The 27816-nt window shown below is 42.4% G+C and overlaps 1 protein-coding gene across 4 annotated transcripts; it reads left to right on the top strand.

Moving 5' to 3' along the window:
- Positions 1-26950, top strand: MEAF6 (MYST/Esa1 associated factor 6). Of its 4 annotated transcripts, XR_004289875.1 has the most exons (9): positions 1-168; positions 1401-1516; positions 4290-4377; positions 4526-4571; positions 19876-20068; positions 23699-23728; positions 23834-23891; positions 24513-24546; positions 25067-26950. XR_004289875.1 is itself a non-coding variant. In XM_032361529.1 (8 exons), the coding sequence occupies exons 1-8, from the start codon at positions 79-81 to the stop codon at positions 25073-25075; spliced, it is 606 nt and encodes a 201-aa protein (XP_032217420.1). In that variant the 5' UTR covers positions 1-78; the 3' UTR covers positions 25076-26950. The 4 variants fall into 4 exon arrangements, 2 of the variants coding, with proteins under 2 accessions (XP_032217420.1, XP_032217421.1); XM_032361529.1 differs by lacking the exon at positions 23834-23891; XR_004289876.1 differs by lacking the exon at positions 23699-23728 and having other exon boundaries at positions 2-168.
- Positions 26951-27816: the final 866 nt, after the last annotated feature.

Raw genomic sequence — 27816 nt, forward strand, 5'->3', positions numbered from 1 at the left:
CGCCCCCTAGCGGGCGGCGGCGCACAGGGACCGCCCCCAGCCTGGCGCCGCCGCCGCCGCCGCCCGCCTCAGCCCAACATGGCGATGCACAACAAGGCGGCGCCGCCGCAGATCCCGGACACCCGGCGGGAGCTAGCGGAGCTCGTGAAGCGGAAGCAGGAGCTGGCGGTGAGGGGCCGGGCGCGGGGGCGCTCGGTGCGGGCTCCGCGCCCTCCCCTGCCTCCAGGCCTCGGCCCGATCGCGCCAGGCCGTTATTCCCCCGGCGCAACGCGGCGGCCGGGAGCCCGGCGGCCTGAGGCCGGCTGCGCGTTCCGCGGCCCGCCGACCGCACGGCTTGCAGGCAGCGCAGCTCGGGAGCGGGAGCGCCAGGGCCGGGGCCCGGGCTGGGGGGGCGGGGCACGGAGCGGGGGAGGGGAAAGGGGCCGGGGACAGCGGGGGCGTGGAGGAGGGATGGCGCCTGGGGTGGGGGCTTCTGTATGGAAGCTCGAGGAAGGCGAGTGTCTCTGAGCTTTGGGAATGGGGGCGGTTGTGCCCTTGGCTTTTGCGGGGTGGGTGAGGGCGGACAGGTCTGTGGTCTTTGATGGGTGGGTTCGGGAGTGTCTGGGGGGCCGTAAGCCACCTATTCGGGCTTGCCAGTGGGCTGAGGGGGTGGGGTTGGGGGCGAGTGTGGGATGGGGACCCAGTCATCCAGTCCGGCCTTTGGAGGATGGAGGGGCGCATGTCCTTTTGAGGACTAGGAGATGCGTTGAATGGGGTTTTTGACGGGCATGGCTGTGATGTTTTGGGGAACATCTAGAAGGTGACAGACGAGGGGAAAGGACTCAGTCCAGGGAATTGAGAACTGTGATATGCACCCAAGGTTCCAGGCACCCTTGTGGTCACCCCCTCCCCTCCGCGTTTAGGCTTGGGCACCGGGAAGGCCATGTCACCTGAAGCTGCCCTTCCAGGTTTCCATGGCAACTGACAGCCCATTGCAGGCGTTCTCAATGCCTGCGGGGAGGGGAGCGAGTAGGCGCTGGAAGGCTGCTCACCCTTTCCTCTTCCCAGTAGCAGTACCTTGGTGCGTGGGAGTGGAGACTGCTCACGTTCTGCCTGAGCGGTCGTTCTTGACAGGCTTTTCCACGAGCCCTCCGAAGTATATGCAGAATTTTGCAAATTTTTTCAGAGACAGGGCCTGTACCTTCCCTTCTGTTCTCAAAGGACTCCAACAAGCCAGGTCTAAGCTCTAGACTGTCTTAGCCTAAAATAGTCTTCCTCTCCCCATGTCTTATTTTTCCGACTGGGGTGGCTTAGTGTAGTGGAGCTCCAATGTCTAAGGCTGATATTCAGAGTTTGACTTGGTCATAGTTAACTTTTGCATTTAAAAGGCATTATCCATTTCCTTGTTTTTCATCTCCCAGGAAACACTGGCCAACTTGGAGAGACAGATCTATGCCTTTGAAGGAAGCTACCTGGAAGACACTCAGATGTATGGCAATATTATTCGTGGCTGGGATCGGTATCTGACCAACCAGAAGTGAGTGTCAGAAGCCTGTGGTGTTGGCATTGTGTCCTACTGATTGTTTTTTGGACGGTGTTCTTGCTAGCAACCTGGCAGGGGGCAGTAGTAGAGTGGTGGTATAGAAAGCCTTGTGGGGTTCAGCTTGGACTCTGGCTCAGCCTCTGCCTCACAGAGTGACTGTGGACAAATCCTAACATTTGGGAAATGGGGAAAGTCGAGCCCCTGGAACAGGGTTGTGTGAAGCATAAACAAAGTGCAGCAAATGACAGTACCTGACGTATCACTGTGTGAGTGTTTTCCATTTTTTTTTACTCAGTCACAAGTTTGACCTTTATAAGATTTGCCACACCTGTGTCCCAACCATACCACAATTTTATTTAGTAACTAAAAACTATTCTTGAAAACTGCCCAAGCTTTTCAAAAATTTTCAAATTTGAGACACTTCAAGTTGAAATAGTATTGTGCACACTTGATACCCTTCACCTGCATGCATCAGTTGTTACCATGTTGCCACATTTGCTTTCTCTCTAATGTATATAAACAGACACACCCCTGTAGCTCTACTTAAAATTTTTAGAGGCACCTGGGGGGCTCTGTCCGTTAAGCGTCCATCTCTTGATTTCTGTTCATGATCTCAGGGTTGTGGGATCGAGCCCCAAGGTGGGCTCTATGCCAGGTGTGGAGCCTGCTTAAGATTCTCTCTCTCTTTTCTGCTCCTGCCCCCTCCTTTCTAAAAAAATTTTTTTTAAAATTTTAATATAATTACAGGTACATAGGAAGTTGCAGCAATATTAGAGTCCCATGTACCCATCACCCAGTCTTCCCCAGTGGTTGGGTCTTAGGTAACTGTAGTAGAATATCAAACTCAGGAAACTGACATTGGTACAATGTGTATGTGTAGTTCTGCCACTGTGTAGATTCCTGTAAGCACCACTGTAGTCAAGATACAAAAGTGCTGGGGTGCATGGGTGGCTCAGTTGTTAATCGTCTGCCTTCGGCTCAGTTGCATGGTCCCAGGGACCTGGGATCAAGCCCCACATTGGGCTCCGTGCTCGGTGGGAAGCCTGCTTCTCCTTCTCCCACTCCCCCTGCTTGTGTTACCTCTCGCTGTGTCTCTCTCTATCAAATAAATAAATCTTAAAAAAAAAAAAAAAGATACAGAAGTGTTTGATCACCACAAAGATTTCCTGCCTGCTACCCCTTTATAGTTATACTTTCCTTCCCCCCCACTTTTTTTTTGCCAATCATTTAAGCAGAGAGCATGACACTTTGCTCATAATTATGTCAGCAGTTACCTCCTAAGAATGTGTTTCTTACCTAACCACACATAGAAAATTAGCGTTACACTAATAGTATCACTTACTGTAGTCTATTCAGTTTCCCCAAATTGTCCCCAACATTCTTTGCTGCCTTGTTTTGATCATCCGGTGTTCATGCATTGTATTTGGCTGTTACCACTCTTTCATCTCTTCATTTAGGAGAGTCTCCTACCTTTTTTCGTGGCAAAGTTGTTCATGACATTGTCTTACAGAATGCCTCAATTCCAGATTTTTCTGTTTGTGGCCTCATGAGAGATCCTTTAAGGATTTTTGGCAAAAATATTACATAAGTGACTTGTATGCCTGGTGTCTCATTTACCTCTATTTGATTGGGAGGCACATAATGTCATATTGTCCCATTACTGGTACGAAGTTTGAGCATATGATTTCTCCCTTGTAAAAATTCATTTTTTTCTCTTTGTGATCAGAGACTATACTTTTAGACAGTGTGAATATATTGCTCCTCCGAGTTTTTATTCAGTGGTTTTAATATCCACTGTTGATTTTTACCTGACTCACTTAATATACTGCTGATTCTGATCCTGGTATGTGGACTACTGGCATTCGGAAGGAAGAGTCTTCCCTTCATATCTTCTCTCCCTTTCATTCTCTATCTCTGGCCCTCTCTTCTTAATATCACTAGAGACCAGTGCATTTAAAAAAAAAAAAAATCAGAGTGTTGGAATGGAGTGCTGTCACTTTTTTACTGTAGAGGCATATTTTTTACTCTGAACTTACTGAAATATACACAGAGAAGTGCGTACATCATAAACATACAGACTGGTGGCTATCATTATCCTTTCAGTGCTTGGTTTGCCCTACATGTAGACAGGGAGCCTCCTTTGCCTTTTTGACATGACCCTTTAATCTTTGAGCATTTTGTTGCTTTCTGTCCCAACAAGGTGTCTTAGACTCACCTTGGCCTTTTCTTATCCCAGAACTGATACCAAACATTTCCTTAAGGAACTCTGATTTGTTCTTTGAAATTTTTATAAAAATATTTTATTTTTTTAAGTTGTCTCTAAACCCAGTGTGGGGCTCAGACTCACAACCCGGGAGAGCAACAGTCACATGTTCCCCTGAGCTAGCCAGGTGCCCCATGTTCATTAAATTTTTTCAGTTAAGCTTATATGACAAACATTTCATACCACTAGTCTCTGCTAGTTTTTTTTTTTTTAATAAGCATCAAAATAAATACATATTAAAAATACAGTGACTGGGAACCAAGTAAGTAATATCCCACAGTGGAGCCCCTTCCATGTATTGGAAACTGTTGGTGTCTGTGTAGGCATTCAGCCTAAAGGTCATTTTGGTCAATCCAAAAGGTGTTGGAGGCATTTCCGTCTGAAAGTCGGTAATTTAAAAAAGAGAGACAATGAGAGAGAGAGTTCCTTACATAGGCTTGGGCTGTCCTCAGCTTGAGCCATAGATACAGCTTGGTGCTTATGAGTTTCTTGTGTGTGTTTTAGAAACTCCAATAGCAAAAACGATCGAAGGAACCGGAAGTTTAAGGAAGCTGAGCGGCTCTTCAGTAAATCCTCAGTTACTTCAGCAGCTGTAAGTGAGGTGGGGGGAGCTTTACTGTGGCCCATCTCGGAGGAACACCTCAGTTAAATTTCTGCAAGTTTTCTCTTTCCCAGCTGTCTGAGTGCTCTCTGGAGGTCTGTGGTAATTTTTCTAGTAACGGGTGGTTTTTTTCTTTTAGGCAGTAAGTGCGTTGGCAGGAGTTCAGGATCAGCTCATTGAAAAGAGTAAGTCTATTTTTTTACTTTTTTATTACTTAATTTTTAAGCCACAATAACCCTTATATTTAACTCCTGTTCAACCTAGAAGTTAGGAATCCTTTGAGTCTCCTTAATCATATCTTTTTCCTCTTTTCTTTTTGAGGAGGAAACCATGTCCCTCCTGCCTCATCTGTCATGAGAGGTTGACTCTGGCTGCTCAAAGACACAAAGATATGTCTTCCTTGCTGATAAGTGTTAGGGAGTTTTTTTGTTTTGTTTCATTTGTTTGTTTAATTTAAAAAGAAAACCTTTTATCATGGAAAAGTTCAGACATATATGATAAATCTCCATGTCCCCAGTTTAATAATCTTGAGAATCTCATCCTGGGAACAGAATGTACCTATGTGTTCTTAAATATAAAATGCAGAGTAGATAGTATTTACTTTGTAAAGAAATTGTATCGTTCTCTGTAGGTAAGCCATATAGTCTAATTCTATTCTAATGTCTAGTGATGGGATATAGATTGTACATTTATTTCTCTGAGTCAGGCTCTATGGAGCTATCTGTGTTGGACACTGCCTGTGCACTGGGCCACTCTGAAACATGACCTGCTTTTTGTATTTTGGTTGTGTGCTTCTTTCAGGTGTTTTTTTTTTTTTTAAGATTTTATGTGTTTACTTGACAGATCACAAGTAGACAGACAGGCAGGCAGAGAGAGGGAGAAGCAGGCTCCCCACGAAGCAGAGAGCCAGATGCGGGGCTCGATCCCAGGACCCTGAGCTCATGATCAAGTGGTCTATCTTGTGGGATCCAGTTGTGTTTGCACTGGGCCAGTGATTTGAGGAAAATCCATTTTGGTAGTTTGGGAATTAGAACTACTCAGTGACTTTGATTTTTATCTCTGTGTACAGATTTCTTAATATCTAGAAAATTCTGGAAAATGTCTTCTAGTCATTTCTGCTCAGATATTCAAGCTCATACATTTTATCTAAAACCAAATTGTTCTGTTTCTTTCAAAACTTGTCTGCTCAGTTTTTCAGTTATAGTACTTCTGTTCTCCCTCATTCATCCCTGAAGGCATCTCTGATTCCTTTCTGCCAACCAATTAACTATACAGAGTGCTTTTGATTTTTCTTTTACTGTGGCTTAAATAAGTTAAATCTTACTTTTTTTCAGTTAATTGCCACTTGTAGAATGTGGCGCTAGTATTGTCTGCTTTCTGAGTCATAAGACTGGTTAAGGAACACCCTGGACCTCACTTGTGTGAGTTGAAATGGAATGATGTCTGACTCCTTAGTTTTCAAGAAAAGCCCATAATCCTCCTCCTGGCCTGGTGGGTGGTTCAACATCTGGCTTTGGTCTTAACTACATAGAATGGCTGCACCTAGATACTCGTGAGGAGATGAGTCTTAAAACCTCAGCTTTCAGAAGCTTGGCTGAGACAAGCACTTATGTATTGAAGGTTTTCTGAAGCAGGTGTAGGCCATCCGTTCCCCTGAGATCTTCCCCTTGGTTTGAGCCACATCCCTCGCATATGTCAGAGTGGTATTTCTTGGTCTTCCCTATCATGTTGCATTTGATGAATTATATTTTGGTCCTGTTAAATGTGCTACTGTATTTATTGTTAAGAGAATGTCACAGATGTTTACTATTATTACTAATTATTATGATTTTTAGGAATAGTTGCTTTCCCTGAGGGGACTCTGGGTGGCTCAGTTGGTTGAGCCTCTGCCTCTTGATTTCGGCTCCGGTCATGATCTCGGGGTGGTGAGATCGAGCCCACTCAGCTGGGAGTCTGATTCTCTCCCTCTCCTCTCCCTCTGCCCCTCTCCTCCCCCCCACTTGCACACATGCACACTCTGTCTCTCTTCTCTCAAATAAATAAATAAATCTTTAAAAAAAAAAAAAAGGAATAGTTATTTTCCTTGAACAGCTGGTTGGTTTTTACTGAGTGTCTGGTAATGGACTGTTTCTTTGTGCAGGTGCTCCAATGTTTAGTGGTTCTCCTCTGTAAGGAAGTATAAATGTAGAGCGTGCATTTGGAGAATGAGAATATAGCATGCATTTGGAGAATTAGTGTTGCATCCAGCTTACTTAAGTCTTCTATCCCTCTTTGTTTTACTTGTCTCATTTTAAGTTGATTTTGATATATGAATCTTGGTAAACTGCTTTGAATTCTTTTTAGAACAGAGAATTACGTAAATACTGGAGTTTATCAGTTCAAATGGTCAGAGCCCCTTTAAAGTAATTCTTTTGGGTTCTGTCTGTTCTGTCTCACCACCTGTCATTACTGTTTCCTCCTGCTGTTCTTTTGGGAGGGGGGTGCAGAGGGAGAGGGAATCTCAAGCAGTCTCCCTGCTAAGCACAGAGTCCAACATGGGGCTTGTCTCAGGAACTGGAGATCATGACCTGAGCCAAAATCAAGGGTCAGACGCTTAATCGACTGAGCAACCCAGGTGCCCCCTTACTGCTATTTTTTTAGTTTAGTTTCATCTTGATTTTTTTGTAGTCACCTACAGTGTGTCTATGAATTTTTTTTTAAAGATTTTGTTTATTTATTTGACAAAGGGAGAGATCACAAGTAGGTAAAGAGGCAGGCAGAGCTTAGCTCTCTGCTGAGCAGAGAGCCTGATGTGGGGCTCAATCCCAGGACCCTGAGATCATGACCTGAGCTGAAGGCAGAGGCGTAACCCACTGAGCCACCCAGGAGCCCCTATGTATGAATTTATTTGTAATTATCTGCTTGGGTTTCATTGGACCTCTTGAAATGGTGCCTTGGTATTTTTCATCAGTTCTGGAAAATTCTCAGCTATTACCTCTTCATATACTGCATTTGCTCTGAGCTCTGTCCCATCTCTTCCCCTTCTCTGCTTACATGTATGTTAAACTTTCTCCTTGTATCCTTTATGTCTTTTATTAGCCTTTCCATGTCTTGTCTTTGCCCCTGGGCCTCCCGCCAGTTCACAAATCTTTTAGTTGTGTCTCATTTGCTGTTAAACCTTTCCTTGATTTTTTGGGGGTGCCTGGGTGGCTCAGTTGGTTAAGCAGCTGCCTTCAGCCCAGGTCATGATCCCAGGGTTCTGGGATCAAGCCCCACATCGGCCTCCTTGCTCGGTGGAAGCCTGCTACTCCCCTGCCTGTTGTTCCCCCTGCTTGTGCTTACTCTTTTTCTCTTTTTCTCTCTCACTCTCTCCATGTCAAATAAATAAAGTCTTTAAAAAATATATTTAAAAAAATTATTTTTAAACTTTATTTCACTTCTTTAAGCAGAGTGAGCCCGGTTGTTGCATATTCTGTGTTTAATTTCAACCTCTGAAGTCCTTCAAGACGAGTTTGTGTTGTCTGTTGCTTCCTCTGGTTATTTCTCATAAAGTCTAATTTTCCTGTGTGCCTGGTTATTTTTGACTGTGTACTGCTCATTGTAACCTCAAGTATTTATAGAATAATTTGAGGGTGAGGAAGAAGGTACTGTCTTCCAAAGATGTTGTGTTTTCTTCTACTGGGTGTTTAGACATCTAAACCAAGTTGAGGGTCCCTGAAAGACCCAAGTGATTCAAACCAAGCTTTAATTCCATGAAGAGGAATGGTCTGCTTCATCTTTTGCTCTTTTTCCTTTGTACAGAATCTCTCCAATGTCTCAGAATTTCTGTATTAACAAATCTTGTGGAATGACTCCTGGTTCTTGCTTTTTGGTGGTGATGAAGTACAGATTCTTTTCTCTTAGAATTTTGAGTTACACATTCTTAGATCTCAAGGATTTTGGAGATCAAACCATTCTGAAAACTTTTTAAAAAGATGCATTACTGGGACGCCTGGGTGGCTCAGTTGGTTAAGCGGCTGCCTTCGGCTCGGGTCATGATCCAACATCGTGGGATGGAGTCCCATAACGGACTCCTTGCTCAGCGGGGAGCCTGCTTCTCCCTCTGCCTCTGCCTGCCACTGTCTGCCTGTGCTCACTCTCTCAAATAAATAAATAAAATCTTAAAAAAAAAAATGCATTACTTTCTGCTTCCTTTGACTTATGTACCCAAACTAGCATGATAGAGTGGATTAGCAGGATCCCCAAAGGGGAATTTTATGCAAATTACTGAAAGAAAAACAAACAGCCAGATTTTATCCAGTTTCCTTTAAAGGATCAGCCTAGTTTCTACTGTTTGTTTTACCAGACTCCTCTGAAGTTTTCATCAAACCAGATCTTTCCTCAGCATTTAAATCATTCCAGTGGATAAATAAATGGCTGCATGAAGCATAGTTGAGTATATTTCTTTCATCTTTTAAGTTTTTGTGCTTATCAAAGTTAGTGCCTTAGCACTATTCAGTAGGTGTTTTATTGTTGTTGTTTAAGAAGAGTGTCTCATTTGTAGGAGTATTACACTTAATCAAAATCTGGCATTCTTTACTCTAAAGCCAAGTAGCTTAACTTATATGTCAGTGAGAAATGAACTTACGTGTCTTTTCCTGGTGACAGCATCATAGAGTTGACTGACTCACTGCTGTACTTTGGGGTGTTATAACCCACCCCTTTTGCTCTCACTTCTCTCCTACTTCCATGAGCCAAGAAAAGACAATTATTGGGGCACCTGGGTGGCACCTGGTGGCTCAGACGCTTAACCAAGCGTCTGCCTTCAGCTCGGGTCATGATCCTAGAGTCTCAGATTCGAGCCCCGCATCAGGCTCCCTGCTCAGCAGGGAGTTTGCTTCTCCCTCTGGCCCTCCCCCTTCTCGTGTTCTGTCTCTCTCACTCTGTCTCTCTCAAATAAATAAATCAAATAAATAATAAAATATATAAATATATAAATAAAATAGAAATAAATAAATAAGAAAAAATAAATAATTAAAAATTTTTTTCTTTGTGGTCACGCTTTGTATTTTAATAGTGTTTAATGTGGTCTCCCTGGCTGTGGCCCCTCTCATAAACTACTTTGAGCCCAGTAATCCTAAAACGCAGGTTTGCATAGAGAACTCAGAAAACATTTGTTGTTTGATGTCGCTTCTCTGTTTATAAGTACTCGATGACTTTATCTTATGTCCTGCTAGCGACTGTTTTACTATTTTACGGCAGATTGTTTACTGTTGAGAATTTGACTTGCATGTTTGTGGATCTCAAGGATACTGAGACTTGAACACTTAACTGTGTTCTAGATACTACGCAGCCACTTGCATTGATCTCATTTATTCATCAAAGCTACTTCTTTTTTTTTTTTTAAGATTTTATTTATTTATTTGACAGACAAAAATCACAAGTAGGCAGAGAGGCAGGCAGAGAGAGGGAGAAGCAGGCTCCCCGCTGAGCAGAGAGCCCGATGCGGGGCTCGATTCCAGGACCCTGGGATCATGACCTGAGCTGAAGGCAAAGGCTTTAACCCACTGAGCCTCCCAGGTGCCCCTCAACGCTACTTCTTGAAGGATAGATACAGATTATAGGCTTGAAAGTAGGGAGCATCGCTGTAGCTCCAGCGTTGACCCCAGTGCCTGGTCTCTAAGAGATTTTCAGTGTAGAGAAGGAGTTCCTATTTTATGGGTGGAGAAACAGGGTCTGAAAGGTTAAGCGACCAGTCAGCTCTTAAACATCATCTCACACTGTCTCCGTAGGTCGGATCCCTTAATCCGATACTCATGTCTCTTCCTTACCCTGTCGTGCTATTTCACCTCTCATTCCTCAAGCCATCTGCTTAAGAGATGTTGTTTGATTCATTTGGCCCAAGTGTACCTGGTGTTTTGTTGTCTCTGCGCTTTCACTTGTGCTATTTTTTGTACTTATTTTGGCTTCTCATTTTTCAAGGTCCAGCTTAAATTCCACCTCCTCCGTGAAGCTTTTCCTGAATAATTCACTCTTTTTTCTCTGGCTCCCGTGGTGCTTAATATCCATATCTGTCCTTTGGGACACCGGTTACTGCTGGGGATGTTCTCTCTTCAGAGAAGTAACACAGGTGGATTCTCCATTCACAGGGCTTTGATTCGATTTTACACTCTTTTGTATGTGTTTGCCCATGGGTGCTGACAGAATATGACCGGCTCATCCATTTACTCAGTCTTCCCATAGCAGCGGTTCCAAAATGAGGAAATGATTGATTTGGTTCACTAATGTCATTTAACAGAATTGCAGTTTAGGCAGAAGTTGCTGTATCTAACTTAACTTTCTGACTTGTCTCCCACCTTTTTAGTTCATCCTCTCTTTCTTTGCCCAGCCCCCTACTCAGTCCTGTGCCCCTTCTGTCACCCTGTCTATGATCCAAAGCATTTGTGACCTCATGCCCCATCAGCCTGTTCCCTCCCTCACCAGTGCCTCTGTCATTTGCAGTTTTAGAGATGACATTTTTCAACCTACATAAAAACAGGAGTGGCTATGGGAGAAAGCTGTCCTGATCATACGTCTCCATTTTAGACTCATCTTTTTATATTTTGTTAGAGGTTTTTTTTTTTAATTAGGAAAGGATTATATTCTGATTTTATTCAGTCAGACTACTTAGAAGTAAATATGAAATAGGTTCATTTCCTTGTGTTCTACTTCAGCCCCAACTTTCTGAGGTAACCGTTAACAGCATGATGTCATCCTAACCTAGCCGCCTGCACATTCACACACTGCACACACACATACACACACATGCAGACGCACAGAGTTGGGTTTTGTTTTGTTTTGTTTTTCACTTGGAGGGTTTTTTTTTTGTTTATTTGTTTTTTGGGGTTTTTGTTTGTTTGTTTGTTTATTTATTCTAGGGCTTTTTTAAAGGGTTTTATTTTTTTATTTTTTATTTTTTTTTAAGATTTTATTTATTTATTTGTCAGAGAGAGAGAAGCTAGAGCGAGCACAGGCAGGCAGAGGGCAGAGGGAGAAGCAGGCTCCCTGCCAAGCAAGGAGCCCGTTGTGGGACTCGATCCCAGGACACTGGGATCATGACCTGAGCTGAAGGCAGCTGCTTGACCAACTGAGCCACCCAGGCGTCCCTAAAGGGTTTTTTTATTAAAAAAAATTTTTTTTATTAACATATAATGTGATTTATCCATCTTACACAATTCACAGCACTCACCATAGCACATACCCTCCCCATGTCCATCACCCAGACACCCCATCCCTTCCACTGCCCTCCCCTCCAGCAACCCTGTTTGTTTCCTCAGATTAAGAGTCTCTTATGGTTTGTCTTCTTCTCTGATTTTATCTTGTTTCATTTTTCCCTCCTTACCCCTATGATCCTCTGCCTTGTTTCTCAGATTCCTCATATCAGTGAGATCATATAATTCTTTCTCTGATTGACTTAATTTTGCTTAGCATAATAACCTCTAATTCCATCCATGTCGTTGCAAATGGCAAGATTTCACCTTTTAATGGCTACATGATATTCCTGTGAGTGTCTGTGCGTGTGCATGTGTGTGTGTGTTTATGTGTATGCACACCCACCACATCTCCTTTATCCATTCAGCTATTGATGGACATCTAGGTTCTTTCCATTGTGTGGCTGTTGTGGACATTGCTGCTATAAATTTCGAGGTGCACATGCCCCTTCGGATCACTACATTTGTGTCTTTAGGGTAAATACCCAGTAGTGCGATTGCTGGGTCATAGGATAGCTCTATTTTCAACTTTTTGAGGAACCTCCATCTGTTTGCCAGAGTAGCTATACCAGCTTGCATTCCCACTAACAGTGTAGGAGGGTTCCTCTTTCTCCACATCCTCACCAACATTTGCTGTTTCCTGACTTGTTAATTTTAGCTGTTCTGACTAGTGTGAGGTGTTATCTCATTGAAGTTTTGATTTGTATTTCCCTGATGCCAAGTGATGTGGAGCACTTACATGTGTCTGTTGGCCATTTGGATGTCTTCTTTGCAGAAACATCTGTTTATGTCTCTGCCCATTTCTTGATTAGATTATTCTTTGGGTGTTGAGTTTGATAAGTTCTTTATAGATTTTGGATACTAGCCCTTTATCTGATATGTCATTTGCAAATATCTTCTCCCATTCCGTCAGTTGTCTTGATTCTATTGACTGTTTCCTTTGCTGTGAAAAAGCTTTTTATAGTGAAGTCCCAATAGTTCATTTTTGCCCTTGCTTCCCTTTTCTTTGGCGATGTTTCTAGGAAGTTGCTGTGGGGGAGGTTGAAGAGGTTGCTGCCTGTTTTCTCCTCAAGGATTTTGATGGATTCCTGTCTCAAATTTAGGTCTGTCATCCATTTTGAGTCTATTTGTGTATGGTCCAGTTTCATTCTTCTGCATGTGGCTGTCCAATTTTCCCAACACCATTTGTTGAAGAGACTCTTTTTTCCATTGGACATTCTTTCCTGCTTTCAAAGATGAGTTGACCATACAGTTGAGGGTCCATTTCTGGGCTCTCTGTTCTGCTCCATCGATCTGTGTGTCTGTTTTTGTGCCAGTACTGTACTATCTTGATGATTACAGCTTTATAATAGAGCTTGAAGTCTGGAATTGTGATGCCACCAACTTTGGTTTTCTTTTTCAACATTCTAGCTATTCAGGGTCTTTTCTGGTTCTATACAAATTTTAGGATTATTTGTTCCATTTCTTTGAAAAAAGTTGATGGTATTTTGATAGGGATTGCATTAAATGTGTAGATTGCTCTAGGTAGCGTAGACATTTTCACAATATTTGTTTTTCCAGTCCATGAACATGGAACATTTTTCCATTTCTTTGTGTCTTCCTCAATTTCTTTCATGAATACTTTATAGTTTTCTGAGTACAGATTCTTTGCTTCTTTGATTAAGTTTATTCCTAGGTATCTTATGGTTTTCGGTGCAATCGTAAATGGAATCGACTCCTTAATTTCTCTTTTTTCTGTCTTGCTTTTGGTATAGAGAAATGCAACTGATTTCTGTGCATTGTTTTATATCCTGATACTTTACTGAATTCCTGTATGAGTTCTAGCAGTACTGGCGTAGAGTCTTTTGGATTTTCACATAAAGTATCATATCATCTGCAAAGAGAGTTTGACCTCTTCTTTGCCGATTCAGATGCCTTTTATTTCTTTTTGTTGTCTGATTGCTGAGGGTAAGAACTTCTAGTACTATGTAGAATAGCAGTGGTGATAGTGGACATCCCTGCATTGTTCCTGACCTTAGGGGAAAAGCTCTCAGTTTTTCCCCAGTGAGAATGATATTTGCTGTAGGTTTTATAGATGACTTTTATGATAGTGGGGTATGTGCCCTCTGTCCCTACACTGTGAAGAGTTTTGATCAAGAAAGGATGCTGTAGGGGTGCTTGGGTCGCTCAGTGGGTTAAGGCCTCTGCCTTCAGCTCAGGTCATGATCCCAGGGTCCTGGGATGGAGCCCCGAATCGGGCTCTCTGCTTGGCAGGGAGCCTGCTTCCTCCCTACCCCCCGCCTGCCTCTCTGCCTACTTGTGATCTCTGTCTGTCAAATAAATAAAATCTTAAAAAAGAAAAGAAAAGGAAAGAAAGGATGCTGTACTTTGTCAGATGCTTTTCTGCATCTGTTGAGATTTTCCTTTTTTAAAAGAAAGGCATTGGATCCAGCAGTACATTTTATCTGCTTTTTCACCTATGCCCCTGCAGGTTGAACACATCTAGATAGAAGTGTATAGAGTAGTGATGAAGAGCGTGGGCTTTGGAGCCAAACTGTCTTTAACTATGAATCCCGACTCTTTCCCTTATTAGCTGTGTGACCTTGGGCAGATTTCTTAAACTCCAGCCTCCTCGGTTTCCTTCTCTGTAAGTGGTCATCATAGTTGCAGAGGTTTCTGTGAGGGCTTTAGGCACGATGTATGTAAAGGGTATAGAGCAGGCCAGGCTTCTAGTTAGGACTCTGTTAGCTATTGTTACAATCTCACATTCTTTTCAAATGCTGAAAATACCCAACAGTCTGGTTGTGCCTCCTCCCCTTTGGTGCACATTCACACTCTCCACTTTCCCCACTATAAACAATGTTGCAGGAAACTTCCTCGTACACTAGCTTGTGTGTAATGGGCTTTTTATTTCTATAGGTTGGTGTCCCGGAAGTGGCATTGTTGTGTCAAAGGGCGATTTTCATAAATACAGCACAGTTACTTTCTGTGGTGTGGTGGGAAATACATAGTAGGTCTTTGTCCCCTGCTCTGGCACACAGCTCCTAAAACCCTTGGAATCTCCAGAGTGGTAAGAATGACTAGTATTCACTGCATACGGAAGAAATTGTTGAATGCTAATGGAGATGACTGAGAGTTGGGGGGCCCTAGAGAGTGTGAGGATGGGGGCTTAGAACTCTCAGCCCTACCCCAAAACTCAGAGAGGGGAGGAGGCCTAGTGACTGAGTTAATCACCAGTAGCCAATGACTTAATCATGACTGCATAATGAAACTTCCTTAAAAACCTCTAAACTGTGGGGCACAGTCGGTTAAGCATCTGTCTTTGGCTCAGGTCCTGATCTCAGGGTCCTGGGATTGAGCTGTGCATCACCCTCCCTGCTGAGTGGACAGTCTGCTTCCCTCTGCTGCCCCCGCCCCGCCATGAGCATGTTTTGCATGCCCTCTCTCTAATAAATAAACAAAATCTTAAACAACAACAACAACAACAACTGAAACCCTAAACTGTGGAGCTTTAGTTGGTGAATGAAGTGAGGAGCTAGGAGGGTGGTGTGCCCAGAAAAGGCATGGCAGCTCCCCGCCCCTCCCCATACCTTGCCCTATGTATTAAGCTGTTGCTGAGTTATAGCCTTTATAATAGACAATTAATAGTAAATAAATCATATTCCTGAGTTCTTGGGGCTATTGTAGAAATTATGATACCTGAAGAGGGAGTTTAGGGTACCCCCTGATTTATAGCTCATTGGTCAGAAGTGTGAGAGGCCTGGGACTTGGGACCGAAGTGAGGGAGGCATGCTTACGAGACCGAGCCTTTAACCTGTGGCTCTGCCCTAACTCCAGTAATAAGCGTCAGAATGGAATCAAATTGTTGGTGTCTGGAGAATCAGGGAATTGGTTTTTGGTTTTTGGAAAACACCCTAGACTTTCCAAAAAGAGTATTACCACTTATAGTCCTTGGGAGGACCTGTTACAGATATCGAAATAAACTATAGGGAAAAGTGAATACTTTTTATTAAACACTCTTTATTAAAGTGAGTTTTTGAATCTATACAAATAAGGTAAAAAACCAAACCCCTGTGTACCCGTTACACTGCCCCAAATCCCAGAGCATGCTCAGTGCTCCATCCATACCCCTACTGTCACTTCCACCTCCTGTGTTACATTGAAAATCCTAGACATCATACCATTTTCTTGTATGCATGTTTCTTATGTCTCTCCAAATGATAGGTTTTTTAAACGGTGGTAAAAACACTAAAAACAGGGGTACCTGGGTGGCTCAGTCAGTTAAGCATCTGCCTTCATGATCTCAGGGTCCTAGGACTGAGGCCCACATCAGGCTCTCTGCTCAACAGCGAGTCACCTTCTCCTTTTCCCTCTGTAATGTCTCTCAAATAAATAAATAAAATCTTAAAAAAAAAAAGTTGAAAATAAGTTAACAGGTTTTTTTTTTTTTTTGAGTAGGCTCCACATTCAACGTGGGGCTTGAACTCACAACCTGAGATTAAGAGTTGTGTGCGCTGGGACGCCTGGGTGGCTCAGTTGGTTAAGCAGCTGCCTTCGGCTCAGGTCATGATCCCAGGGTCCTGGGATCGAGTCCTGCATCGGGCTCCTTGCTCGGCAGGGGGCCTGCTTTTCCCTCTGCCTCTACCTGCCTCTCTGTCTGCCTGTGCTCACTCGTTCTCTCTCCCTCTATCTCTGACAAATAAATAAATAAAATCTTTAAAAAAAAAAAAAAGAGTTGTGTGCCCTAACGATTCAGCCAGCAAGTTCCCCCGACTTCCACAGATTTTTAAGTGCCTCCTATAGTATTGTTAACTACCGGTACAGTGTTGTACGGCAGATCTCTAGAGCCTATTCATACGTAATTGAAACTTTCTACTCCTCCTTTCTTCTTCCCCTTGGCAGCCACCATTCTACTCTCTGCTTCCCTGAGTGTGGCTGTTGTAGCTGCCCTTACATAAATGGAATCATGCAGTATTTGTTCTTCTGCTACTGGTTTATTTCATTCAACATGATCTCCTCATTCATCTGTGTTGTAGCATATGACAAGATTTCCTTCTTTTTTTTTTGAGACTTTTATAATATATTCCACTCTGTGTGTGTGTGTATATATATATATATATATATATATATATATATATATATCACGTTTTCTCTATCCATTCATCCATTGATGGGTGTTTAGGTGGTATTCACACTTTGGGTAATGTGAATAATGAATGCTTTAGTGGACATGGGAGTGCAGCTGTCTCTTCAAAATCCTGATTTCAGTTCTTTGGATAAATACCCACAAATAGGATTGCTGCGTGTTATGGTAGTTCTATAAACAATAGGCTCTTACCACTATAATGACACCAAGGAAAAATAAAAAGCCCTAAACAAAACATGTATTACTATTACATTTCTTTTTAATGCTGAATAGTACTTCATTGTATGGATATACCACATTTTATTTATGTATTCATCAGTTAGTGGTCATTTGGCTACTAGGTTTAATACTGCTGTGAATATTCATGACAGGGGCGCCTGGGTGGCTCAGTGGGTTAAAGCTTCTGCCTTCGTTCGGCTCGGGTCATGATCCCGGGATCCTGGGATCGAGCCCCACATCGGGTTCTCTGCTCAGCAGGGAACCGGCTTCCTCCTCTCTCTCTGCCTGCCTCTCTGCCTACTTGTGATTTCTCTCTCTCTGTCAGATAAATAAAATCTTTAAAAAAAAATATTCATGACAAGTTTGGTGTGAACCTGTTTTCATTCCTCTTGGATATATACCTGGGAGTAGAATTGCTGGATCATTTGGTAAGTCTGTCCTTAGGCTTTGAGGTACTACCAGACAGTTTCCAGGTGGCTGTACCATTTTCTATTCCCATCAGCAATGTGTGAGGGTGCCAGTTTCTCCACATACTTGTGTATTTTTTCTTGTTCGGCTGCCTTTTGTGCTCCTACCTAAGAAACCATTTACCTAATCAAGTGGGTTCTAAGAGTTTTATGTTTTTAGCTCTTACATTTAGGCCTCTGATACATTTTGAATTCATTTTTGTGTGTGGTGTGAGATAGGGGTCAGACTTCATTCTTTTCTTTGAGGATGTCCACTTGTCCCAGCCTTATTTATCAAAAATACGATTCACTGAATTGTCTCATCACCCTTCAAAGCCATTTGACCCTAACTGTAAAGGTTTTATCTGGACTTCGATTTCTGTTGATCTGTATGTCTTTTTTTTTTTAAGATTTATTTATTTATTTGACAGACAGAGATCACAAGTAGGCAGAGAGGCAGACAGAGAGAGAGGAGGAAGCAGGCTCCCCGCTGAGCAGAGAGCCCGACGCGGGGCTCGATCCCAGGACCCTGAGATCATGACCTGAGCCGAAGGCAGAGGCTCAACCCACTGAGCCACCCAGGCGCCCCTGTATGTCTCTTCTTAACCACAGTCTTGGTTACTGTAGTTTTGGGTACTAAGTTTTAAAGTTTGTTTTCCAATTTTTATATGAAATTGGTTTAGGAGCAGGATTCATCAGCATACTTTTTCTAGCTTCATAGCCATAGAGCTCCCTCTTCTGTTGCACTTGTGACATGTTAAAAAATATGGTCTTGTGATTTCTGAGATCTGGTTCCACTGCTTCCTTCCGCTTTCTGGGGACTGTCTCTTTCTTTTACTCTTGTGCCCATGTGTGACTCAACTTGAAATCCCCTCCCAGCATTTTATAATACAAAGATATAAAAAGAAGAAAACTGGTCCCTGGTCCTGTTGTCCACATAACTGCTTTTGACAGTTTTTAGAAACTGATAGTGTACAAAAATTAAATAAAAAGAAAAAGAAACCATGTACATATTTGGGCTCCTTGAGTAGTTGAGTCAATTGAAAGTATTCTTCCATCCTTATCTATTATGGTTTCAAGAAATTCCTTTCAGGAAAAAATAGGTATACCTTTACTGGAATATATGTAATTATTCTTTTTTTTTTAAGATTTTATTTATTTATTTGACAGACAAGGATCACAAGTACGCAGAGAGGCAGGCAGAGAGAGGAAGGGAAGCAGGCTCCCTGCTGAACAGAGAGCCGGATGTGGGGCTTGATCCCAGGACCCTGGGATCATGACCGGAGCCGAAGGCAGAGGCTTTAACCCACTGAGCCACTCAGGCGCCCCTTTCTTTTTCTTTTCTTTTCTTTTTTTTTTTTTTAAGATTTTATTTATTTATTTGACAGACAGCAAGAGAGGGACCACAAGCAGGGGGAGGGGGAGAGGGAGAAGCAGACTTCCCATGGAGCAGGGAATCCCAAGCAGGCTCATGACCTGAGTGGAAGGCAGATGCTTAATGTCTGAGCCACCCAGGCACCCCTATGTAATTATTCTTAAAAATACATATTTATGCAAATTGTTTTTGAATTAGCTTAATATATATAAAGAATTTTTTTTTAAAGATTTTATTTATTTATTTGACAGAAATCACAAGTAGATGGAGAGGCAGGCAGAGAGAGAGAGAGGGAAGCAGGCTCCCTGCTGAGCAGAGAGCCCGATGCGGGACTCCATCCCAGGACCCTGAGATCATGACCTGAGCCGAAGGCAGCGGCTTAACCCACTGAGCCACCCAGGCGCCCCATATATATAAAGAATTTTAAAATTGGGAATGTATGTCAGCTGAAGAGTATTACTACCACTTTTTAAATACTTTTTTTTCTTTTTTAAGATTTTTATTCATTTATTTGACAGAAAAGTAGCACAGGCAGGGGGAGAGGGAGAAACAGTCACCCCGCCAAGCCGGGAGCCCAGTGCGGGGCTAAATGCCAGGATCCTGGGATCATGACTTGAGCCGAAGGCAGATGCTTATAGACTGAGCCATCCAGCCGTCCCTTAAATACTATTCTTAAGACTTCTCAGAATAATGAGGCTCCTGTCCTCTTGCGCTCCCCCTCGATAGGATTCCTGTACAGTTTGGGGAAGGAACCCAGGCTTCTTGTATAATCATTAATCCCATTAGTGTATTTGCTGTATAAGTGACCTTAATGCATCCAAGAGGAGGGACTCCTGCTTGTATGGTCCCATCCCCCAGCTGTCCTTAGGTAGGTTGCTTCTGGTTACACTATTTCAGGTTCCTTGAGTTTCTGGAACTCTGGTAACTTTGATGCTTTGACTGCACATATCTTCTCTGGCAGCAGGTATTTTCCTGTCACTTAGAATGTATGGTCTGGAAGATGGGAAGTCGTCACATTTTTATCTGTTAGTGCTCAACAACATCTTTCCTGGCTGACGGACAGACTGCCTGAGAAGTGCTGCTGATGCTTCTGGGACTTGTGTTTATTCCCTCCAGGGGAACCAGGAAGTGGGACGGAAAGTGATACTTCTCCAGACTTCCACAATCAGGAGAATGAGCCCAGCCAGGAGGACCCTGAGGATCTGGATGGATCTGTGCAGGGAGTGAAGCCTCAGAAGGCTGCTTCTTCTACTTCCTCAGGGAGTCATCACAGCAGCCATAAAAAACGAAAGAATAAAAACCGACACAGGTCAGTGGCAGGGACCTCCCCCACTCCACTGCCCCTACTCCCCTGCCCAGAGCGGCCATGATCATTGCTGCAAAGGGGCTTTACTAGGGTAAAGACGCGTCAGGCTTGGTGCCATCTTTCTGTTGCAGGTGGGGAGAAATTGCTTTGGTCCAAATGAGACAGGCAAAGTTTTCTCCAGTGGAGGAATGGGTGGGCATTAGAGTGATGGTAAAGGAAGACAGCCTTCTCACTGTTCTGGTGTAAAGAATTTCATTCCATATTGAATCTGAGGAGGAAAGGGGGAAGTCTGTAGAATAGGACTTGGAATATGGCACTTGTACATGTTGGGAAGCTGCCAAGTGGGAGAGAGTCTTTTGCTCCTAATCCTGATCCCTGCTTACACTTACTCCCTTGTGGGTGAACAGAGCTGATCTCTGATAGGCCTTTTTTTCTTTTTAAATACAAGTGTTTGATTGCTTATGATTTCTTTGTTTTCTACACCTCTGTAGTTGCTGATTTCAGATATCAGAGAGGAATAATATAAAGTCATAAGATATGAGAGTACCTTTCTAGATAATGTTTGTCCACTGTGTGTGTTTTTGTTTTGTTTTTGTATTTTACAGTGCGTAATGAGATAGGAATGACATCAGTGGACAGAGAGGTCAGGTGTCACGCAGAGAGGATTTTAGCATTACCCTCTGCCTGGGGTTTGTATGATAATGCCAGGGCCTATTAACTCATAATTGTACAGCTATACTCAGGGAGGGGGATGCATAGCTTCTAGAGTGAGCAGTCTTTTCCTGACCTCAGACTGTCTTCTGGCAGGCATGAAAACCAGGTGTTCATAGGCTGGCTTTTGTCCTGCTCCTCTTGGGAGCTCACTCGAGGTGAAGGATGCAAGCAAGGAGTGGCGGGGTTCCCTGTGCTCCAGTACCCTTCTGGTTGGGTTGCTCTACAGACCTGTGGGATATTCCTTCACACACCCAAGGCATTCACATCGTTAGCTTTGTGGTTATGGCACATGGCGGTAATACAGAATGAACTTGAACTGGTTTAAGCCTCGTAGGCATCAGCAGATTCTCTAGTTTTTTAAAGAATTTTTCTTGTCAGTGGTGGCGGTGGTTTTTAGACTGCAGAAATAGTATTTCCTCCAAAGAGTGACTCAAGATCACTGTTTAATACTTTCCTGCAAACCAAAAATCACTATGCCAATCTCATGACTGCAGTAAGAAATAGCAAGATCTTAAGATTAGTAAGGTTATAGGCTATTTAATCACTGCGGTAGGACTAATGCTAGCTCATCACAAGCAGTAGCCGGGAGCTAGACTCTTAAAATATTTTTTTAAATTGTTAAGGTAATTTAAATGTCATGTTCTATGTTACTTTTATTAAATTTACTCCAGTGCTATTTTAAAGTAATGATTCTTTTCCTATTTCACAGTGTCTAGAGTAGGGGGACGATTCCTTGAAAGTTTCTGGGACATTTTTTCCATTAGTGATTCAGTAGGTAGCTACTGTTCATTGTAGGTGATACTTCCCCTTTTCTTAAGGCCATGATCAGCAGACTGATAAAAGGGAATTAGACATGAACTTAACTTCCTCCTGTGTGTTTCTAGTAGATTTCCATAGGAACACTACTCTGTCCTACCCCTTTTTCCTCTGGCTCCTAGAGCTAACGCCTTCCAGAAAAATAGAAGGATTTATAAAGATCTTGGGTATTATTTATTGCTTTCACAAATTGTGTTTTCTGTTTGGAAAGCCAGGACCCTTTTGTCATCCCGCTGCTGTAATACCTGGCTGGCCTTTTCCGTTGGCCGAAGGCGCCTACATGCTCCAAAGGGGCAGAGTCGGGCTGATTTGCCTTCTTTCTGGATAAAAACATCCCGTGCACCAGAGTGGCACCTCGGGGGCCAGTGAGGTTTCTCCAATTCCTACCATCTTCAGTCAGGAAGTGTCCAAACTCCTTGTCCCCGACTCCTGTCTTTGTGGAAGGGTGGAGAGTGGAGCACTTTGTTCACACACATGTGTACATTTGCAGTCAGTACCCTACTGGTTTCTCCTCCCAGCTTGCCACGCCCCAGATACTCGCAGAAAGTTGATAGTGAATTATTTCAACAGATGTCTGAATGCCTGCTGTGTGCCAGGCATTGTGTAGGGGTGAGTAAAGCAAAGTGGAAATGAATACGGTACTGTAGCAAAAAGGAGTAACTTTTGGATTACTCTTGAGGAATATGAACATATGTCAGATAATTTTTAGCATTCATAAATGATCACAGTATTCTGAATTCGTATATTTTATATGTTATCTGAATAAGTCCCAGTGACTTTAAAGAAAAAAGTAGAAATAATAACTTATAGGTGCTCTTAGAGGTTTTTACTAATACACAGAACTCTAGAATTCTAGGTAGTTTGTGACATTTTCATTAAGTAGGTACAGTCTCACTTGTGAACAAATTTAGGTTAGGCTGAAAATTAAATTCTTTTTGAAGTTTTATTTACTTGAAGTAATCCCCACACCCATCGTGGGGCTCAAACTCACGACCCCGAGATCAGGAGTCTCTTCCGGCTCTTTCAACTGAGCCAGCCAGGTGTCCTGAAAAGTTAAATTTTTGATGGTTCCTGGTTTGTACGCTGCGTACTCTTCCACAAATGACTTAAGTGAGGCGGTTGCCTAAGAGATAGTGAAGTTATGCTTTCTTCCAGCTTCACTCTTGCAAACATGGGCCAGGAGGAAGATAGAGCATTTTGCATATTGTTTCAGCACCTGTCTACAGTGTGAAAGGTGTTGGAGCCAGCCAAAGAGCTGGAGTCATGCTCAGGGTTAATGTTTGCTTTGGAGGTCGGCCCAGACCATGGCCTGTTAGCAGTGATGCCCTAAGCAGCCTCCTCCCCTGCACTGTTCCTTCCAGATCCCTGAGGCTCAGGTGCTTGTAGATGTCGGCTCTCCTTTGTCTTACTGGGGGAGGCGGGGGCTGTAGATTTGGGTGTTCTTAATCCTAGCCCTGACATAAACAGTTACCTGCCATCACCAGTTCAGGGGCAAAGTGATGGGACCGTGCAGTCCTCTGGAACAAGACTGTCACCAAAGTTTATTCATTCGACCCTTGGCTTTCTAGGATGAATGCTCTAGAAAAAGAGTACCATGTTCCCTGGATATTCTTAGAACTTAGGATTGGGTTAAAAGTTGCAGAATGTTTTCTTTTAAAAAATGTATAATGTTTTTATCTTTCATGTTAGTCAAAGTGTATTGTGCTGAATTGTTAGTACTATCTTTAAAGCACCCTTTCATTATATGACTAAACCCTTCTTTCTCTATTTCTTCTAATGTGCTGTTTATATTTTTCACTACAATTACGTATTTTAAAAGTTCTAACTCTGAATCTGGCAGCTAATAGACGGCCTGCAGGTACCTCGTTTTCTAATGCAATAACTTTTCCTTTCTTAGTCTGTTCTTCTGATACGAAATCCAGTAAGGGAAGGGACTCTCCCAACCACAGAATCTTTGGTGCTTTGATGTTTGAAACTTTATGGCTTAAGATTCTTAAAGCTGATATTGTTTCTATGAATCTTGCTAGGGTGGCTAATCGACTAATTTATTCAATTAGTATATTAATTTCTACTGCTTTCTTCCTTTCAAATGCTGCCCCTCAGCCCGTCTGGCATGTTTGATTATGACTTTGAGTAAGTTTGATTTGAATTAGTATTTGTGCTGTGTTGTTTAGTGTGTAGAGACCAATATGCCTTTTTGAGACCTTTCTAACCCATAGTTTATCTGTTTAATTGTAGGTATGTATATTAGGTTAGGCTGGGAAGTTTTTTTTAAAAACAGAAAAACGTGATGGAGGTAACATTTTATTTAATAACTTAAGCAAAATTAAGTAAACTTCACTTTTATGCATCTTAATTTCTTTAAAAATAGATAACCTTTACTTTAATTCACATTTAAATTGATTTTCTGGCTTTGCTTCATAAGGAGATTAATAGTTTAAGAACTTGATATTTTGCTTCGGAAAGATTTAAAAATTGAAATTTGTTTAATTTCTTTTGTGTTTCATGTCCAGAAATACAAACTCCTAGTCTCTTTCCTGTTCTTAATCATTATGTGTCTCAGTGATTATCAGTGATATAGTTACAAAGCTAACACATTAACATAGAGCATGCCCTCTTAATCCAATCTCTTTTTAACGCATAGTTTTGAATAGTTTTTAAATTATATGGCTTTCATAACTGCTGTATATTTCTTTTTGTCATCTAAGTTTGCCTTGTGGCGAAAGTATCTGCTTATGTTTTTAAATACTTGCTTAATAATATCTGGGTAAACAACTAAATATGACATAGTCTAATGAAGAATGTGGGTTTTACTTAACCAAATAGTCTTTGTTATAGCTTGTGCCCTATGCAGTAGCTGATTCCTGGCCCCTCTTTCTGTAAATTAAAATGCAAATGTTTATCTTTTCTATCACAGGATTGATCTGAAGTTAAACAAAAAACCACGAGCTGTAAGTATCAGCCAGACCATTTCAGAGAGGCTGGTGATTTTGTAGATGATTAGAAAAATGTGTTCTCTTCAGAGCTGAGTGTTCTAATCTCAGATTACAACTCTCCATTTTAAAGGCTGGGGTATCCAATTGGATATACTTCAACTTTTAAGGGTTACTTAGTTTTTTTTGCTTTTTTTTTGGTTGTTGTTTGGTTGGTTCTTGTTTTGTGTTTTTTGTTTTGTTTTGTTTTGTTTATTAGAGAGGTCACACATTTTTACTGAAGAAAAATTCCCTTTGATTAAAGAATGAATTGTTAATACTAGTTTTTATTTTTGTTTTGTTTTGTTTTGGATTGGTGAGCTCAGGGGGCCTAAATAAGGGCAGAATTAATGTTTAAGATGTGAAATATTGTCTATTATATTTGGACTAGAATCTTTGGCTATAGAACAATCCCCTAGCAGGGCTGTTGATAGATTATTTTCTTAGGTTCCAACTAGTGTTCTGAGAGTAAGTTGGGTCTCTCTCTTTCTCTCTTCAGGATTATTAGAAGACTCATTAGTGCAGAAGCTGCAGAAGCTTCCAGGCTGTAGAGCCCTGCTTCCCTCCTCCAACCTCACAAAGATCCATATCCCTCACCTGAGTGCGCAGCCATCCACCTCTGCTTTCCCAGACCCAGTGCCTGTGACTCTGAATAGTTTGTTCTGAAACGTGGTGACAACTCATTTCTGTAAGACCACATTGGTTCATTTACTCTGTGTCATTTTTAGTAACAGAACTGCAAGAAGACCAAGACATGGTTATAATTCCAGCAAGTTGCTAACTCTGCATTTCTCCCTTCTTGGAATGAATGTGTCCCCCCCCCAAAACTGGCTGGCACCAGCTTCTTCTGTGATACCCATCAAGAAATGTTCTCTGGTTTTGTTTTATGCTGAAGGTAGAATGTAGGTCATGTTTCAGAGGGAGGCTGTAAATATCGGGCATTTTCTTATTTTGTTTGTGTTTTATTATTTTTCTATTGTTTTTACCATCTTCTTTTCTTTGGGGACTTTTTGTAATGCCGTTGTACAGCACATACCTTCCTGCCAACATATCTGATCATCTGCTTCGTGCAGTTGCCAGTATTCTTAACTGAAAAGAATCTGGTTTACTATAAAGAAAATGGGGAACTTGGCTCTGTGTTTTTGCAGGGGGAAGGTAAAGAGGGTTTATTTAATAATTACCTATCTTAAATCTTTCTGCGTTGGAAGCAGTTTCATGTTCAAGGAACAGGAAAAGCTGAAAAACCTAAGTTTAAATCAATCCTTTTAAAATAGATATTTTTATTCTTTTATATAAATAAAATTTCACAGGTGTTGACTTCTTATGCTTTACTTTTAAACCTGAGATTGTTTTTTTCACTTATTTTATTTATTCGTATCATGCCTTATGCAAATCTCTTCCTTTTTCCACTTTTCTTTCTTTCCTGGTATCTGCCTGATTAAACATTGCTCTAAAAATCACTAAGGTATATGGAAAGGCTCAGCATTACCCCCAGAGCTGGTAACGTTTAGAATTCTTGAGGAGAGTGAGAGATAGGATCTGCGAGAGGCAGCGATGCCCAGCAGACCCCCTACCTCACAGGGCTACTCTGGCTGGGGAGCTTGCCGGTTTATCGAGCTGTTAATCTGCCTCTGGAGTGGGGCTTGACCTCGGCTGCTCACGGGAGTCACCTGGGAAGCTTAAGGACCTGCTGGTGCCTGCGTCCCACCCCCAGAGACTCCCAACTGGGGTGTAGTCTAGTGGCTGGGATTTCCTTCCAAAGAGTCCCTGGGATTCTGATGAGAAGCCAGGCTTGAGAACCACTGCATGAGGAGTGTTTGATTGAAATCCTATGTTGTGAATCAGTCTAGGAGATAAGATTTGGGGCCCCATCTTTCCTTTGATGCTGTCTAGTCATAGTCCTTGACTTAGGCCCATATCTTTGTTAGAACAAGTATGTTCCATTGTGATAATATTGGTAGAGCTGAATACGGATGGCATCTGTTAGCAGAACGAGTCTACCTTGTCAGATGTGCGAAAGCTTTCACTCTTATTCTCAAATAAACTCTCTCTTTTTTTTTTTTTTTTTGGACTCTGTGGCTAATTAGATGTCTTTGGTAGCAAGAACTCCAATGTTAAGGTTTTTAAGAAAATAGTTTCTTAGATTTAGATTGATCCTTAGAAAAAGGAAAAAAAAAAAAACAATTATAAAGCTTCAAACCATGGGGACCAGCAGATTTCTATACCCTCCTTTGTCAGTTTCTCTCCTTTCCTGGGAGAGAAAAGTGGGGCTTCCTGTGGTCTCCGTGGCCTAGAGGAGAGCACACAGCAAACCTGAGAATATTTCTCTCATAGTTTTGACATTTGCTTGAGATCTGGTGGGATTGCTCTTAAAAAGTTATATTATATAAAAACATACCTGTGTATATGAATACACACATATGTATACGATCATGGTTAGAGGTAGGCTGCTTGCTTTATACTTATTTTCTCTGTAAAGTTTTCAGTCATTGATTAGGGGACCTCCCAAGTTTTCCTGTAAGCTGGCCACAGACTAAAGATATTTAAGTCATGAGGGAGTGCTTATGTTCTCTAAATCGGAGACATTTGGGCAGAAACCCCAAGAGATGCCTACCATGCTTGTGATATTTGTTGCTTTGGTTATTAACTAAGTTTGTTGAAAGACTCAGACCTGACCAGTGACCCTGCCAGAGTGGCTGCCAGGACCCATGAGAGGGACTTCCTTCTAGGCAGGCCTTCACGGGATTATCAGGGTCTGGAATAGTATTTGCTTTAGGCCCTTAGGCTTCTTATCTCCACAATGGGGAGAAGTTGCCCTTAGCTCCTGTTCGAGGTTATGACACTGAAAAAAATCCAGTCTCGTGGTAGTTCTATTTCATGTCTTCTCCCGGGAGGATGGTGTCTGTACACAGCTCCCAAGGGAGTCTCAAGTATGCTTGCTTTTCCCGCGGCTGAGAAATTGTTTATTTTGTTGAAACTCCGCATGTTCTAAATAGCGTCAGACCCTGCAGGCTGAAGATGGAGAGTGGGGACGACCCACAGAGGAGAGGACTGCTTGTTCTGTGGGGCCAGCGGGAGGGCCTGAGGGAAGTGCCGGGAGTCGGACGGGGTTGGCAGGCCGAGGGCACAGGAGTTCAGTGCCGCTGTCCGCTGTCCGCGTCTTGGGGGCCTCCGGAATGCTTTGAGAAATGGAGCCTTTGGGGGCTAGAGAATACTCTGGAAGTATCCTACAAGGAGGACTGTTGATAC

The sequence above is a fragment of the Mustela erminea genome, chromosome 10 (genome assembly GCF_009829155.1).
Source record: "Mustela erminea isolate mMusErm1 chromosome 10, mMusErm1.Pri, whole genome shotgun sequence".
In the NCBI taxonomy this organism is placed as follows: Eukaryota; Metazoa; Chordata; class Mammalia; order Carnivora; family Mustelidae; genus Mustela; species Mustela erminea.

Bases quoted from the DNA above. Each gene is read 5' to 3' on its own strand.
- MEAF6 (XM_032361529.1), top strand. From the start codon at position 79: ATGGCGATGCACAACAAGGCGGCGCCGCCGCAGATCCCGGACACCCGG. The intron at 4,378-4,525 runs GTAAGTGAGGTG...TTTTTCTTTTAG, and splicing joins CCTCAGTTACTTCAGCAGCT to GCAGTAAGTGCGTTGGCAGG. The intron at 4,572-19,875 runs GTAAGTCTATTT...TATTCCCTCCAG, and splicing joins GGATCAGCTCATTGAAAAGA to GGGAACCAGGAAGTGGGACG.